Source organism: Saccostrea cucullata, unplaced genomic scaffold, assembly GCF_032062105.1.
Source record: "Saccostrea cucullata isolate Sc308-1 unplaced genomic scaffold, CSIRO_AGI_Scuc_v1 ctg655, whole genome shotgun sequence".
In the NCBI taxonomy this organism is placed as follows: domain Eukaryota; kingdom Metazoa; phylum Mollusca; class Bivalvia; order Ostreida; family Ostreidae; genus Saccostrea; species Saccostrea cuccullata.
In genome coordinates this window covers 14,471-31,982 of record NW_026918867.1, presented here as the reverse complement: position 1 = coordinate 31,982, position 17,512 = coordinate 14,471, and the positions used below count along the sequence as shown (strand labels likewise).

Genomic DNA, 17,512 nt, shown 5'->3' with positions numbered 1-17,512 from the left:
ATGTTTTATTGCTTCCTGCAAAAATGTTTATGTCTTCTTAATTAATTGGTACGCAAAACTTGACAAGAGAATGTATGATCAACTTTATCCGATTAAGGCTGCTGATCAATAAAGTCACACAATACATGTGTATACTTTAAGAAAGAACTAATATAATTTCATATAATTTTGTTTAGAAAAACAGTTTCATTTAGTACTGTTTTTTACTCCTTATTCATTGTTCATGTTATTTTGTCATAGTTTTTAATAATTTTAATTATTTATATAAGCTGATTAAAACATAATTGTATGGGTATGACCTCTACTTTTAATGAAGGTGATTGCTTTGTCCTTTATATGTATTTGTTATATTGTTAAAAGATTTATGATCTTGATCATATGTTATTCCCTTCAAGTCCATGCTAAAAGATGATGTACTCACAAAAATCACCTTATTCACGTAAGGATCTAATATATATTTAATTTATTGTATGAATTAAGCCTAAGTTAAAACTTTTTTGGGATTTAAATGAATATAAGAAAATATATATTACATGTAAATTTAGATTCATAGGACAATAAATCGTGAATAATTCACTTTATTATCAGTGTCCCGTGCATTACTGAAGTTGTAAGCTTCATACTGGTATTTATAGTAAGGTATTGAAATTATGAATCTTGGGTAAAATATAAACCAGATTATTAGTCTTTCAGGGTTCTAGGACTGTCTTCTAGTTTATATCGAAAGTTAAAAGAAAATTTAGTGAATAAAAAAAATTGTAAACTGTTTTCCTTTTTAATAAATTGAGGTAATACAAATGAATGCATAATGAAAAGAAATGCATAACAAATTCCAAATGAATAAATAAATAAGTGAATAGATAAAATATGGGCATAATTTAAGAATAAGAATTTTGCAATGATATTTGAAAGTTACAATGTAATTGTGATAACTTGCGTATTTCATCTACTGTTTAAAAGGTTAAAAAAAAAAACAATGTCTAAAGATATAAGTGTACCTTCCTACCTTTCAGTTTTTTTTTATTTATCAAGAATGGATATCTATTTCAGATGTACAATGGATAAAGTTTAAAATGAACATATAGATATTGTTACCTATTATTCACTTTAGGATGAAGGTTGAAGTCAATAAACGTAATCTCTACTGTCTCATTTACATCTCCAATAAAAGAGAAGAGAATACAGATGATTCCTCTGGGGTAGGTCTGAGCAGAGGTATAATTAGGGGAGTGGAAGGTCCGGGACCCGGGCTGACCTGTACTCTGGTAGACCACACACTCACAACCTGAAAAATATTCAATAACGTCGTCATTTAAATATAAATATTGTCATAATTATGAAAGTTAATTAAAATATTGTAGAAAAAATTATGAAAATAAATTTGAATCAGAGAAATTCTTTTACTTAGAAAAATATATTTATATAACTTTTAGATTTTCTCTTGTTTATACATTTTTCTTTTGCTTTGAATACAAACCTGCGTGAATGTGATGAAATGAAAAAGACATAAGATGCATCAGTATTATTTTAAGTATACGGCTTTTGACTTTGGTGTGATGATAAAGGTAAAAGTCTATGAAAATCATATTATTTTATACCTATATAAATTCAATTTGCTTTGAAAGTAAAGCTACATTTAATCACATGAAACAAAAAAGTTTATTTTGCATGTTTAATTTATTCTAAACCATTTTCTTACTTAATGTAAAAGGATGTTACCATTTTGATTCAAGAGTAAGTAACTCTAACTTTTATTTAAAAGAATAAGCTTTAGGTAAGAGTTACCTTTCTTTTTAGCACGCTCGTCAAATGAGAGACAACCTCTCTCAGCCTCTGATGAAATGGAAGCAAATGACGCAGAAAAGATGCAACAATTAAAGTAATGGATAGTATTGGGATAGTATTGTTCCTTCTTATCACGTATTGTTAATCCACAAATTGAATACAACATTTGAATTACATTGCACTTAATTTAACACTTTTATACAAATATATACAGCTTGCAGAGTGAGAGTTGTTCTTTTTCGTGCAAGTAGGTCGATGTCGATTTGTCAAAATGCATCGACATTTCGGTTTTTTTCTCTATTAAGGATAGAAGATACAAACATTTTTCTTTGGAGGAGACTAAAAATAATGTAACAGGTTTGGAAAAGTGTATAACTCTTTGAATACTTTTTTTTGCCTTTAACTTGAAAAATGAAACAAACTAAGAAAATGAAAATATCAGTTAATAGACTTGGTCAATTTTAGTTAATACTTTAATAAAATTACAACTTTGGACATATTACACTCAGTAAAGGTTTACAGATAAACACATGTTTTAGAATATGTTAACTTATTGCTAAAAGTGTAATACAAAGTTTACAAAAATATACCAAGCCAGGTAAATTTTATTAGGAAATGCAAAATGTTGAAAAATCAGAAAAATTACATAGGCTGATTTTCCTTTTCCTCATAAAATTTACCTGGCTTTGTAAAGTTATTTTTTTTTAAAGTTTGTATAACACTTTTAGCACCAAACTAACATATTCTGAAATGTGTTTTAATCTGTAAACCTCACCTGAACGTGCCTGGTCCATATTTGTAATTATACCCCCGCTTAAAAAGTGGGAGGGTATACTGTAATCGGTATGTCCGTCCGTCTGTCTGTTACGCTTTGGGGTACCCATATTTTATCCGCAACTCCTTTTATACCACTGAGTGAAATTTAATGAAACTTTCACAGAATCTTTATTACATATTGCCATTGTGCACCTCCTATTTTACTTTTTGATCCGACACATATTTTGGGTTTCCTGACCACAAAAACAAATTATAACCATGCATATCTATCATTCTCATTGCTCATAGTACCTCTAGTTTTATTGAAGTAACTAAAGTTTTCTAAAACTAAAGTCTATTTCATTTTTCAAATATAAGGAGAAGAAATTCAAAGATTTATCCACTTTCTAAACCTGTGACATATTATTTAGTCTCCTCCAAAGAAATACAAAATACAAATGTTTGTATCATCTGTCTGTAATACTTTAATATACAGTATTTTAGATATAGCTATATTATGCTTTGAAAAACCCAATGCTTGTTAAACATTTTAAACATGAAGCTTCTTTTTTCATGAACACTTTGTGATGTCGTATTCAAAGATTTTAAGTATGCATTTTCTTTTTATTTGTTTTTGCTCTGCTCCTATTTTGTATTATTTTATGTACTTTTGATATTGAATACAGATCATTATCTCCATATCCTTCTTTCTCACCATTATTTTAGTCACCATTTTCATACAAAAAACAAAAAAGTCATACATATTATTTTCGTAGTAAACAAACATGTTTTGTTTTAATTGATGAATTACACATATACAGTATATCAAAACCATCACTTCCATACGCCTATGATTTTTTATGTAACATATAGAGCGTTTGCATTTTAGACACCTTTTAAGTCTAAATGTACATGTATGTTAATGCGTCCAAGTATACTATCAGGTCATTGCATGTCTTTAGAAGGATTTTAATTGATACATTCTTTTTACAATAACAGAGGGTAAAAAGTATTTAAGGGGGCCGACTATAGTTTCCATTGCGCAATATTTCGCGCATCATAGTAAAATGAAGCGTATTTACTGTTTTAATGCAACTTTTTTCGCTTAATTATTAAAATTAAACAAAATTAAGAAATTATAGGTATAAAAATGGAATTACAATTTCATATAACTGATGTTTTAACCGATTTTGCAATTGATAGGTAGGTTGACGTCGTTGCAGTGTGTTTTTGACGTTATGATAATCTGTAGCTCTTAAAGAAAGGGGCAATCAAAATATTATTAAAGAAAATGTAATAAACATACGCTCTTGAAATTTGAAACATAGATATTTGAGAATATCTCCAATATTTTTATTATGTTTTCATGTGAATCCATTGTGTACGTCATATTTTGTAGTACTCTATAAAAATAGTAAAATTTGCTAATTTTTTGCATTTTGAGATGCCCCCTCTGGTAACAAGACGGTAGAATTTTGTGTTTCTTACGTAGATTGTATAATATAGTATTACTCATCAAATATTATAGTTTGAACAAAATGTCTATTGTAGTATTTGTATAATTTGCTAAAAATTGGCATTTTCCTATATAATCCTATAGTAAATGTACCTGTATTTTGAGACGGTCCCTCAAAAATACCTGGACGGTAGATTTCCCCCAAACTTTGCATGTACACTGAAGTTAATATAAGTCATATATGGTATAAAAATGAAGAGTTTCGCTATTGTAGTTTTCACACAATAAAACTATAGTCGGCCCCCTTAAATGTAAAAGTATGAGTTGGGAATGCTTACCATTATAGTGGCCTGTAAATTTTTGAATGACATTAAAAAATTTGAATATCTTTCGAACACGAATTATCATCTAACACGAGAGGTACAAATCTTTTATTCTTTTATTCTTAAGATATAGGGACTCTAGAACCTAATGGGTACATCAATGTTGAGTTTGATTCAAAACAGATTTAGTTAAATCTTTGCTGTTCGATCATTTAGACTTTCTGCCAGGGTAGACAATAGAAATAGAGAATTTATCTGTCCTTCCTACCTCTAGTATACGTTTCGTTTTTTTTTTTCCAAATTATTCTTCTTATTTGTTTAAGGATCGATGTTAACTTTTGTCATTAATATCAATGAAATATATGTAGTCAACGAACAATATTTAACTCTTTACAACTTACTGAACTGCTATGCAACTTACTTAATGTTCACGCCATATAAATAAAAATTTACCATTTCCCCGCAAATACCTTAAAGCATGATACACATTTCTCTAAAATTAAGGGGAAATAATACTATGACAATTTATTTTAATACAAAAAAACTTTTCTTATTTAATGAGATTTTTGCAAGCATAAAATAAAAGGAAATTGGCATTCAACTAAACATTAATTGAATTTTCTAAAGTGCGTGAAAATGCGTGATTGCGGAGAAACGGTATATGCGTGATTTTGCGATAGAAATAGGAAATGGTATATGCGTTAAAGTGCAAGACTTCGTGGAAGGGGGTTAAGCTCAAAGTCCATCCATTGTCGATCAAATTGTTTTCCCATTAATTGGAGATTTATCTGATTTTTTCCTACAATTTAGAGAAAAACTTAAAGTGAAAATTGCATTACCTGCTACATTGAGTAGCAATGCAATCATGATGCCAAAGACATTACACTATATTTTTCCTTCATTAAAACGAAACCTTTGGTTAATCCAAAGACGTATCATAAAATGAATCTTTGTTATCGGTTTTATAAATTCTCAGCAGTTCCGAAGAAATAACACAAGATTATACAAAATTGCTTTGACACTATTTAAGAAATCTGAAATCGACGAGTATAAAACAAATGACCAGCGGATAATATGAGTGCTTCTGACGGCGGGAAATGACTTTGCAGACGACCTATTCCCCAGACTTCAGATCAATAACGCGGGCTAAATGTAGTGTAAACATATCCCAGTGTTCTGACAGTGTTGTGATAACGTGTATTCCCTGAAGAGGGTACAAAGGCTTAGAGAAGACCCAAAACCTATTTAATGTTTAAATGAGGCGGAGGAAAGTGTTGACAGAGTTATTCACACGATAAACTGGATTTCTTCTGTACGACGGACAAGTCTATAGAATGACCATACGTAGAAATGACTTAAAGGAACACTAGACATATTTCTGTTCTAAGTTTTGTCAATGAATGTCTTAGTCATTACTTCCTAACTGACGCTTATACTACTAACTGCTGGTTTAACGGTATGTATTGAATTTTTGAGACACAATAAAAAAACACTAAAAAAATGGCTATTGCTCATCTAATGTTCTTGTAGAATGGATTGCTTGCATTGATCATGCGAGGATATAAATCGCTAAAACAGCATTATTAAGATTTCAGAAGATATTAGGCATAAAGTAAAGCCACTCACCTGGACCAATAAGATCAACGGATAGAAAGAAGGTAGGAAGGAGAAACAGTGAGGCGAGTACACTATAATTCATCTGTGGAGAGAAAGAAAGAATTTCAACGCTTCCTAATTATCTGTTCTTTGAGATTTGAGATAAGAGTGGTATTTATAAAAGGTATTTCTACTATATTTAGTAGATATAAAACAAAAAGATAAAGTTCCACCCAAATATCATATATCATTTCCACAACACATTGGACTTTTAAGCACCTGATGCATGATTAGGTATAAGCACAATTAATTCCAAGTTCTTCAAATCCACACGAGATAAAAAAAAGCATTGATAGTGTTATCTCTCCTAATGTACCGCAATCAAACTTAAGACATTTTTAACTTGAAACATGCAGGCGAATCAATATGACAACCTTCTTATTTCAAACTGATTGTTTCGGGAACAGAAAAGCTCCTTGCACCTATTTGATGTATATGGAACTACTTTTTAAGGTTCTTGCTACGAGAAGCTTTGTTCATGGATAATTTGTGCAGAACCGAGTTTCCTTGAAAGAGAGTCTGCTTTAAAAGCATGGACTAGAAGTTCAGGTGTCAAATTACTGTCAAACCAGGGCTTTTAATAACGTGAGATTTGTAAGTTCTATGACCTGTACTGATGCACTACTTTTCTTTTGAATCTAGGAACGCACTGCATAAGATATACTTATTATCAGAGGCGCCTTTTGATTACAGAGCAGCATAAACATACTTGCCAAAAATGGATATGAAAATGTTAAGGCTGGTTTATATCGGTGTTAATTTACACACTTGGTCATATTTAAAAGTGATCGCACTTGGACCTTTATGTATCGACATTGTTTCAAAAACAACTTAAATTTTAAACTTGAAACTTCTAACGAGAAATGCAGTGTGAGTTTCACTATACTTCAAGAATCGTAAAAATATGTTCATCAGGGTTAAAGTGATTCGAAATATCTTTCAAATGGTCACCTAGTTATATTTTAAACAATAATAAGATCTGATTTTGTATCAAGAAGGATATAGAAATAACGAACAGTATTCAATCACAAAGTCCATAAAACAATACAAAACAAGAGCAGAGCAAACACGGACCTCCGAAACATCAGAGGTGGGATCAGGTGCCATGGAGGAGTGAGCACCCCCTGCTGACCGGTCACACCCGCCGTGTGCTCATTGTCATGATCGTGAAATAACGGAAAAATCCATCGTCAATTCAGTGTATAAATAATGGACTAACAATTAGTATGAAAAACGTCATATAACATTCATATAAATGTATATTGACCAATGTCAGTGTAATTCACAATAAGGGTTGTGGTAAAAATATTTAAAAAAATGAATTGAATATGATGAGTTGATTTTATTCCGATTATTGATTTATGAGTTAGTTAGTTCTATTTAATGGCAATTTCCTTTTGCACTATATAGAATGATTTTCTTGAACCATTTAAAGGCAATTTGTTCATTGATGCAACAAAGAACAATTTGTTTATGCACTTATTATTTTGATTCAGTGCCTTGATTTGATTTCAACCATTCCACTAGAAGTTCAGTGTATGACTGATGCTTAAAATATTGTGAAAAAAAGACAATTCCTTGTGTCGATAATATTTGAATGACTGCATATTGAACGTCCCTCTCGAGAATTTTTCACTCATATGGAGACGCCACCACTCTATAGTGACTATAACTAACGTACTTGGCTCTTTTGTCCTTATCTCTGCACCCAGGGCCATTGAGCAGTGAGGGATCTTTTTCGTCCCAGAGCCTATTGCGACACGGGACCTCGGTTTATACAGTCTCATCCGAAGGACCCGTCTCCACGTTTCACAGGCTTAGAAAAGGTATTTACACAAGAAAACTAGAGGTACATGTACTGTGAGCACTTTATGATATCCCCGCCTCCCGCACGATTATCATGACGAAGGCCATGTTTTGTTCTCGGAGAAATAAGTGTCAGATAAAAGATTAAATTAGGAGGTGCATATTGACATTATGCTATAAAGAATCTGTGAAAGTATCAATAATATTGATCATATTAATTATATCCAGAATTTGAGAATTAAATTATACGAGTACTGATTTTTTTATATTGAAGTATTGATCTAATAAACATTTCTTGTGTAAAGTAAAATATTAACATAACTTTAATTAGATTTCAAAAAAAGATGTACAAATGTACACACATTATGCAATATTTTAAAAAAGATTTATTCCCCAAGAAATTGCAATGCACGTTGTTTGAAATACGAGTATCATTTTATTTGATAATATTTAAAATCATATTTGATTTCTTTTTATTTACTTAAAAGATGAACTTTCTGTGTATCTTCTCTTGTTCGAACTGATTTGAACTCTAATCAAAAGAAAGACAACGTTTTTTCATGTATCTAATGAAACAACCAGTTTGACTCTCTACCCCTTCCCGGATTGGTCTGAACTTTAATTTTAGAAGCAAGAAACAATATATATCACACTGAGGAGTAAAAGTGGTCTGACAGTTTGTCTATGATATTTTCTAATGAAATTACGAATTCAATATGATTATTCAGTACAATGTTTATCCTCTGTTTCTTTTGTTTTGAGGGACCTATCGTATTTCCGGGTAGAACAGCTCAAACTGAAGTTTCATAAACAAAGCCATGAAAAAATAAGAAAAGTTAAGCCCTTCTGAAAACTGTACACAACTGGTGTGACCTGGAGAGAAGGGATGTTCACTCCTTCATGGCACGTGATGCAACCTATATATGATAAAGTAGGGATCTGTGTTTCCTCTGCCCTGTATTTGTATTGTTTAATTGACTTTTGAGCCTAAGTACTGTTTTTTATATCCATATATTTGATTGTTTAAAATGTTACGTTATCCTAGTGGTGCTATGTGCTTTATTGAACATTTGCAAAAAGCACTCACGATTACAATCAAAGTCTTACTTGTACAACAACCGGTAAGCCTTTTATATACACGAATTTCATGAATTTGAGAAAAAAGATAACAAATTCTTATTAGTGGTTATAGGTAAAATGTTCGCAGCGCTTACATTATTAATCCGTTTACAATTAACTCTAAAAATGAACTGAAAAAGAATATTAAATACTATATTCGTGAGGGATTCTATCTCCTACCAATCTCACGTATGATAGAATTCAAAAAGGAAGAAAAACGACCCAGATGGAAAATAAAGATCATTTAATTAATGATTTTATTTAACTGAGTGTGAATTTCTGGTCTCGTAGAAAGTTCTAAAATAAAAAAAAAAATTACGAAATTGAATAAGTAAATTTCCTTTTCCAATAATTTTCATTATTCTTACTGTGCATTCAATTTTTGCGCATTGAAAATATATAGAAATATCGTGACCCCAATGGGTTTCTAAAATTCAAAACATAATATATCGTTGGAATCAAAAGAGGAATTAAATTGAATTAAGAAAATTCAATTTGAATCTGATAGCAGAATGTACACATATCTTAGAATATATCTAATTAACGATAGAAGACAATACAAATAGTAACCTAGTATTGGAAGTGTTATATAGCACAACTCACTAAAATGACGTCAAAGAAGAAAAATCGCTCAACGTAATAGCATCAAAAACTGATTTTAGTCCGAATCAAAACATTCTCGAAAGAATCAAATGTGATAATGAAAGAAAAAACTCAAAGAAAATAACATCTTACTAGATGAAGACACATTACTCGACGGAATACGAATCGATTTTCCAAAGCCAGTTTGCTTTAAAAATAATCATTTGGGACTCTTCTTAGTTTTTTTTGAACAGAAGGAAACCAGATTATTATTTTTAACTCTTAACGGTTTTCTTCAAAGAGCACCAAAAAAAAAAAAAAAAAAAAAAAAAAAAAAAAAAAAAAAAAAATACACAAGAAGTTTAAATGCATGGCTTCTTGACACATAATAATATTTCAGACTGAGCATGCTAAGGGCATCACAATTTTTATGCGCCCGTAATCGAAGATTTAAGGGTATAAAGTTTTCGCCTTATCTGTCCGTGTGTCTGTCTGTCGATGGTATATTTTATTCCTTGTGGAAAGACCTTTCTAAGGGTATCAACAAATAAAACCTTTTAACCTTAAAATACAAGTTTCACTCACTTTTTCAAAATGTTAAACTTGGACATAACTCATAAGCAGTAAGGACTAGAGCTTTCATATTTCAGAGACATATTCCTTGTGAAGACCCCTCTTTGGATGCCAGCAATTTTGATCCTTTGACTTTGACCTATGAGGTGGACTTGTATTTAAGGAACTTCAATCCTCATCATAATCTGCAATACGGGGGCATCAGTGTGTCATAAAAACATCTTGTTTTAAATTAAAAATAGTAAAATCTTTGATTTTTTTTTCCGGATGGAACTCTCAATCACTATTGAAATAATTATTTCAATAGTGGTTGTATTTCAATAGTGGTTATTACATATGTTTGTTATTGAAATGCACTCTCAACCACTATTGATATAATTATTTCAATAGTGGTTATATTTCAATAGTGGTTACTAACTATGTTTGCTATTGAAATGCACTCTCAACCAATATTGATATAATTATTTCAATAGTGGTTGCAACAGAGCGGCTTTTTTCTAAATAAATAAATAAACCGTATAAAACGGGGTCCAATTTAGCAAAAAAGGATAGCACAATAATTAAAGGTCAAAAGGGCCAAGTACAGTCTTAAATTTGCAACCTTTTCCTAGGAATTTTGGCGTCTCAATATGAGTGAAAATTCTTGAATGTACAATTACAACCGAACATCCTGCAAACGAATCGATTCTGGGAATACTTTGTACACAAAATTTTTTTAGAGCACACTTTTACATGTAGCCACTGACGTAATTCTTTTTGTACCTATGAAAGGCGTGATCAAAACGTCATTTCCAACTTATCAATTGTCGTAAGAAATTTGATAAATATGTATTTATGGCTTGTATCGATATTGACATTACAAAATTGTGTTCTAAGGTTATTGCTACATGAATGATTCATAGGCATTGCAAAGCAAAAGTCACAAAGATGTGTCCATTAAAACAGCCATATGGAATGCAACAAATCTAAAGAGTGGGATGTTACTTCAACTCGATACTTTGTTGAACTCAGCAAAGCAGTAAAACACTCTTATAAGGAAGTCCCAAGGGACGGATGATTTTGGATCGTAAAAATATACCTGGGTCCGCTGTCATAAATCTGAGAACTCTCAAAAAAAAAATTCTCAACTCAACTCTTGAGAATTACTCAGCTGAGAATTTGCATATAAAAGAGTTTTTAGAAGGAATTTTTATTTTTCTCAATTTTTTTTATGACGGCCGCTGAGTCTGAGAATTTTGGATGTGAGAAAATTCTCAGCCTTGAGAGCGTTCTCAGACTTAAGTATGGTTTATGACCGCGGACCCTGTACTTTCTAAAATTCGTTTAGTATATAATATATATTTTTTGTTTGTATTGCATGGCAAATTCTGACGACCTCTGAGATTTAAAGGTTATTCATTGACAGTGAAAATGAGTGCTTTTGAGAATATTATACAAAAAAATATACAAAATCAGAAAAAATAGGTGAAAAAAGCGAAGTTAATAAATTCTACGCATAAAACTACTGTAGAATTCTGTCTTAATATACTAGTATTTAAGATTAACATTAAACATTTAATATATACTGCATATTTTATAAGTCACTACATCCACAAAAAAAATTGTATTTTCATCGTAAATATTTGCAAATATCTTATTTGTTGATTGTACAATGACTCTAGAAGCCAATGATAAAATTAACTCATTACTATTTGTTCCTTTTATATTAAAAATGTTTTAATGTGGAATTAACTAATCGCTAAAATATCTAATTAATCTGCATTTATTGTTTCTACAAAGGAATTTTCAAATTCTTTGTAACTCTATAACTTTTTCACAGTTTCTTACCTACTTTCCACAGTTAAGATGAAATGGGAACACACCTTAAAATGTTGAAATATATATGGCCCACATTAACATTGAATATTGAACATCAAGCGAATATTTTTTAAATATATCATTAAAGGTGGAATTAATTCCTTCAGAACTTAAAAAAATCTTCACATTTTCTTAATAATTATGAAGTAGTTAAAAGAAACAGACTGATATAACGAACATTATTGAAGGTCCATAAAACAGTACGAAAAAAGAGCGGAGCCAACAAGGACCCACAAAACATCAGAGGTGGGATATTGTTTTGATTTTAAGTATCGCCCGCTACTCCATAAAAGAAACAGGTTCATCAGCCAAAAATTTGACAGACACTCTCTTCAGAGAGATAATGACATGGCTTTATTATACCCCTCACTTGAAACTATCCTGATAAATCTATACAGCATTTTGTCAAGCGTATTACTTTAATTGTGAAACTTTGAATAAAAAATCATAATATGTGCGGGTAAACTCATAGATTTTACTTAAATAAACACGGCTTAGATTGTTTTTTTTAGTATTTATAATTAAAGATTGTTTGTATCATTTGTCCTTACGTCTCCTTTTTACAGCATGTTAACACGTGTAGTCCGAGAGCCAAAACCTGGTTACGAAACGGTGTCACCCTTGTGACAGTGGTTTCGCAGAGTAAGGAAATGCTAGCACAAAAAAGATCCCTTGCTGCTCAATGGTCCTGGTTGTAAGTGCCATATCAAAACAAAAGTTTAAATTTTAGTTCCACATGTGCAAGAGGTGACATCTTTATATGAATGAACCATTTTGAACAAACAAAACCAAATCCTTTTTCGATGTATAACTTGAATTCATTGCTTTTACCATTAAATGCATTGTATCAAAATGTTTTTTTAAATTAGAAAAGGACACCTTCAGAATCAAAACCATGTAAGTGATTAGTTGTAGAGGAAAACTATTTCTTTTTAAGAAAAAATATGTCAGTTTTATGTCATATAGTGGCATTAATGTTAATTCGATTTTGTGGGGAGAAATTGATCAAAGCTGGCGTCGTCTTAGGAACGCCACATTCAGTGTTGGAGCTGAATTTTATTAAGCCCACAATTTGATATCATTATCATGGTTGTCGCTTTCTTTTAATTGGATTACCTCATCATCTGTTTTGACTACTTGGTCCTCATGAAATGTTTAATAATTATATCTGAATCTTTAGTTCTGTGCTATCATCTTCCATCAAAGTGTTAATTTGTCCTTGATTTGGTGTTTTCCGTTGAGCTGTATGAATCATTTTTTTTCATGAATACAATGTACTTAGCTAAATTTGTAAGTTTGACGCTTTCGAATATATTGTAATCATTTATCTTTTCCATTGTGTAGAAACGTTTTTGGTTCTGTTTAAATTCTCTTTAACAATACGGTCGATCTTTAAATTTGCTTTGTTTTGTGGAACGGGATAGAATATGTTTACGAACCCTTTGTACACTTAAATTCAATCAAAGGTGTTTCACACTATCCTTGTAATATACATATACTACTAGCAACTCCATGCACTGAGACGTCGCGTATCTATCTCAGATAAAATACGTATTGATAGTTTTTGAAAGATAGAAAACAAAATTATTATTCAGAGCAAAAAACAAGGGTAAAATAAAGAAATGCCACTGATTATTACAAATAAGTAAAGATAATCATCAAAAGACATAAGAAAATCTTCAGATGGAGAATACTTACAAAGATTTGTTTCTGTCCCTTGCGAAACTGTTTATTCTCACAATAGAAACCATCAAACACAAGTGAAAGGCTTCAAATGAACACCTTTACTCTGCATTTACATGTAAGATCATTCAGAAGCTAAGGGGTCCTTATCGTGCTAAGCCTACTGTAGCGATGGAGCTATTTTTTAAGTCATATCCAAAAACTCCTGAAATCATACGCTTAGCAAAAGAAACAGACACTCCTAATGTTCTACGTCCTAGGTGTGAAGTGGGACCGATTAAAAATTTCGAAATCTGACCCACTTCCGATACGAACAAAGACATTTTTATAACACTAAACGCTGCCAGAACCGGTCAATGTAAAAAGGGGTTCATAGAACTATAACAGGATAGAGGGATACTGTATAGATCGAGATGGTCAAAGATGTCTTGAGAGATATAAAGGGAGAATAAAAAAGATGAAATGAAATATTTGGAGAAAACTAACAGCATTCAGAATCTCACTTCCTGTATTCCATGGAATAAATAGACATCAGAAGAAGAGCAAACACGGACCTCTTTAAACATCGGAGGTGGGATCAGGTGCCATCGATCGAGTAGTAAGCCAAACTGTCCACCGGTCACAACCGCCGTGTGATTTTTTAATAGACAAAATTGTGATATAAAGATATCACCATTTTCAAAGCAACTCAGAAATCACCATGAAAAAACGAATTTAAAATAATTAAAGCTTCTTTGATAACATTGAAAGATACTGAATGTTTTTAATTACGCAGTTTTTAAAGTGTATGGTTCAATATATATTAAGAGTGCTTTTATTCTCGTTATATTATTGACACTATAAAAAGTAAAGCTTAACCGTCTTCCACGCAGTCACGCATTTTAAGGCATATACCATTTCCTATTTCTAACGCAAAATCACGCACTTACCGTTTCCCAACAATCAAGCATTTTCATGCACTTTAAAAAATTTTATTTAATTTTCAATTAAATGCCAAATTCCTTCTATTTTATACTTGCATAAATCTCATGAAATAAGAAAAGTTATTTTTCTTGCTAAAATATTACTACATAATATTATTTATGCTTAACTTTAGAGAAACTTATGCCATGCTATAAAGTGCTTGCGGGGAAATGGTAACGTCATATTTCTATGACGTGAACATTAAATGTATGTTTTATTGTTTTATGGACTTTGATACTGAATACTGTTCATTATCTCCATATCCTTCCTTTCATATCAATTCAGTAAGTTGTAAAAAGTTAATGAATGTGAAGTGTCAAGATGGACAATGAATTCAATTTAAAATGGATCATAGATACTAATTACCTTCCATTTATTCCGTGTATCTTTTTATTATTGCTGAACATGAGGTAAATTCATAAAACAATGAATATCTGTACCCTGGAATCGTTTTTGCAATCCATTATAATACTAGTAATGTAAAATTTCATCTTAAAATTGTAGAAAGTAAAGCAAGAAAAAATAATTACACGAAAAAAAAAATCAGTATTCGTCATCCCCTTGTGCTCAAAATATTATAAATCTTAAATCTCATCATGTGCTGAGGGAAGTTTGTAATTTAAATCAAGTATTGTCTGTAGAATTGACAGCATCAGCTATCTTCCTTTATGAAAACTCATTACTTCAAACTAATGATTTCAAGTGTTAGATCCTCTCATATATTGATCTTTTAAAAAATAAATCCATCAACAGAGCTATCAAATGTCATTGATGACATCACAACTAGATGACGGATATATCCAAGTTCTTTAGAAAATATATTAAGGTTCATTGATACTCTGATAAGAAAGATAACTCTGAATTGGATAAATGTCCACAACATTCAACAAATATGTTGAAAAGAAATTTCTTTATTTGCCAAATTTTGCACGGCAAGCGATGCTTAAACCGATTTTATTTAACTCAAGCATTACATTTCATCTCGAAAATTTAACAGAAAACAGCTTTCTGTGAGTAAAGAGAAGGATTATGAACCTTAAATAAATACTTTTCTGTAAGACAACGATCTCTATCTAAAATGTTCCTTAACATAGAATAAATTACTTATAATAAATAATTTTTGTAAAAATTAGAAAATGCATTTTGAAGAAAACCAACTTTTTAAACTTATGATACCGTTCAATTATCATGAAAAAAAAAACTTGAAGTGAATACAATATACAGAATATATTATATGATATGCCTTTTCAATTAAAACAAATAAAAAAAACATAGAAAGATATTAAAATTGCAGAGTCAGAAAGAGACGACTAGTGTTTTGGCATGAACATAACATCAGATGTTGGCGGAGACTTATAAACATAAAGTTTAAAGCCATTTTTACAAAAATGTTTGGATGCATTCCCTTCAATAAGAGAAAAAATATTGGATCTGTAGGTAATTGGGAAATTCTGTTTTCCCATAAAATGTCCATATATGTGTTGACTGGAATAAAAGGAATGGTCGGGAGATTACAATCAAACTTTTTTTCAAGATGGCTTAATGTGTAAAATTAGAGTTTTTTTAATCAATTGAAATAAAAAAGACAACAATGTCACTGTAGTTTGCACAAAATTATTTCTTAATGTAAAGATTTGGTCTCTCTTTTGAAGATTAAATAAATTCACACTGAATTAAAACTTAAAGCAAATTCTTAAACTATCAAGCTCAACCCGTACTTACTTTTCAAGCGTTTGACGTCCATTAATCAGTATCAACATATACGACAAACAATAAAAACCTTATCTGTACGATCCACTTTTACACCATAATCTGGGCAAAAGAGTGAAGCTAAGCCATTCCAGACGAGGCCTCACTTCAGTAACCCTAGAACCCAAAGCCCTGGACACGTGTTAGCTGAAACAATCTCAGCAAATGTCTCATACTCTCAGGATGATAAACTGGAATTGATTTTTGCTCAACACTCACAGAGACACAGAGGGAACGCTATAATCCCGCTGTTTCCCCATTTTCAGTCGTAATAAATTCAGTGTGAATATATTTTATGGCGCGACAAAAAGCGACGTCTTTTTGGTCATAATAATTTCTAATTGTGGTTTATGTATAAAGAAGAATATACTATAAAAAATTACTGTGTTTCAGAATAAAGAGCAGTTCAGTTCAGTTCATTAAATTGATTTAAATTAATACATTAAGAGAGAATAAATGTAAATTTGTCTTTTCTATACCAACCATACTAAGAGAAAAGAAAAATTCTTAATTTCAGTGTGATATCAAAGTTTATAAATTAACAAACTAAATGAACCCATGCGAAGTTAAGCTGAAGAATATATCGTCTTATGTTTAAAAACTCTAACCAGTAGAAAGATAACAAAAACTCCGAAGCTGTCACATGAACATTACTTAAAGAAATTAAATTCTCAAAAAGAGATATTTCTGAGGAAGTCAAAGTTATTTTTTTTCTAAGAACAAGTAATTTATTATGAACATAACGAACATATATCGAGGTTTAGGTCTCTTAAATAGCATATTCACATTTTAAACAGAGCAAGCATGGGCCTCTTAAAGCAACAGTGGTAAGATATGGTGCCTTGAAGGGGTAAGCAGCATTTGGAGACTGGTTACACCCGCTGTGTCACATATCAACATTGATATCTTTCTGCTCTCTTCCGTCTTTGAGTTTATAATGAAAACACTGTAATTTGCATTTAAAAATTGGGACCTTTCATACAATCGGGTTTGTTATCTTGGAAACTACATTTAATTCAGTCCAATCTTCCTACAAAATAGTCAAAATAAGGTTAAACTGTGAGTCTTTCAATCTTGCTTTCCGCCATCTCTAAGTATATTTTTAAAGACATTGTAAATTTTAACTTAAAAGTTGTGTACCCTTAAATCAGGTTTATTATCAAGGAAACTAAATTTAATTCTGTTCAATCCTCCCATGAAATAA

At 31.0% G+C, this 17,512-nt stretch overlaps 1 protein-coding gene across 4 annotated transcripts in view; it reads right to left on the bottom strand.

Annotated features, from left to right (window-relative positions):
• The window catches only part of LOC134272949 (suppressor of lurcher protein 1-like), a 53,264-nt gene that overhangs the window by 24,231 nt on the left and 11,521 nt on the right, over positions 1-17,512 (bottom strand). For 2 of the 4 annotated variants that reach the window (XM_062755124.1, XM_062755128.1), the window contains exons 2-4: positions 5,947-6,019; positions 1,786-1,833; positions 1,096-1,285 (exon numbers count right to left, since the gene is read on the bottom strand). In XM_062755124.1, the coding sequence (XP_062611108.1) occupies positions 1,096-1,285; positions 1,786-1,833; positions 5,947-6,019 (311 nt within the window). Of the gene's footprint in view, positions 1-1,095; positions 1,286-1,785; positions 1,834-5,946; positions 6,020-16,281; positions 16,550-17,512 lie in introns of those variants that run through there. The other 2 variants (XM_062755133.1, XM_062755139.1) reach the window with 2 other exon arrangements.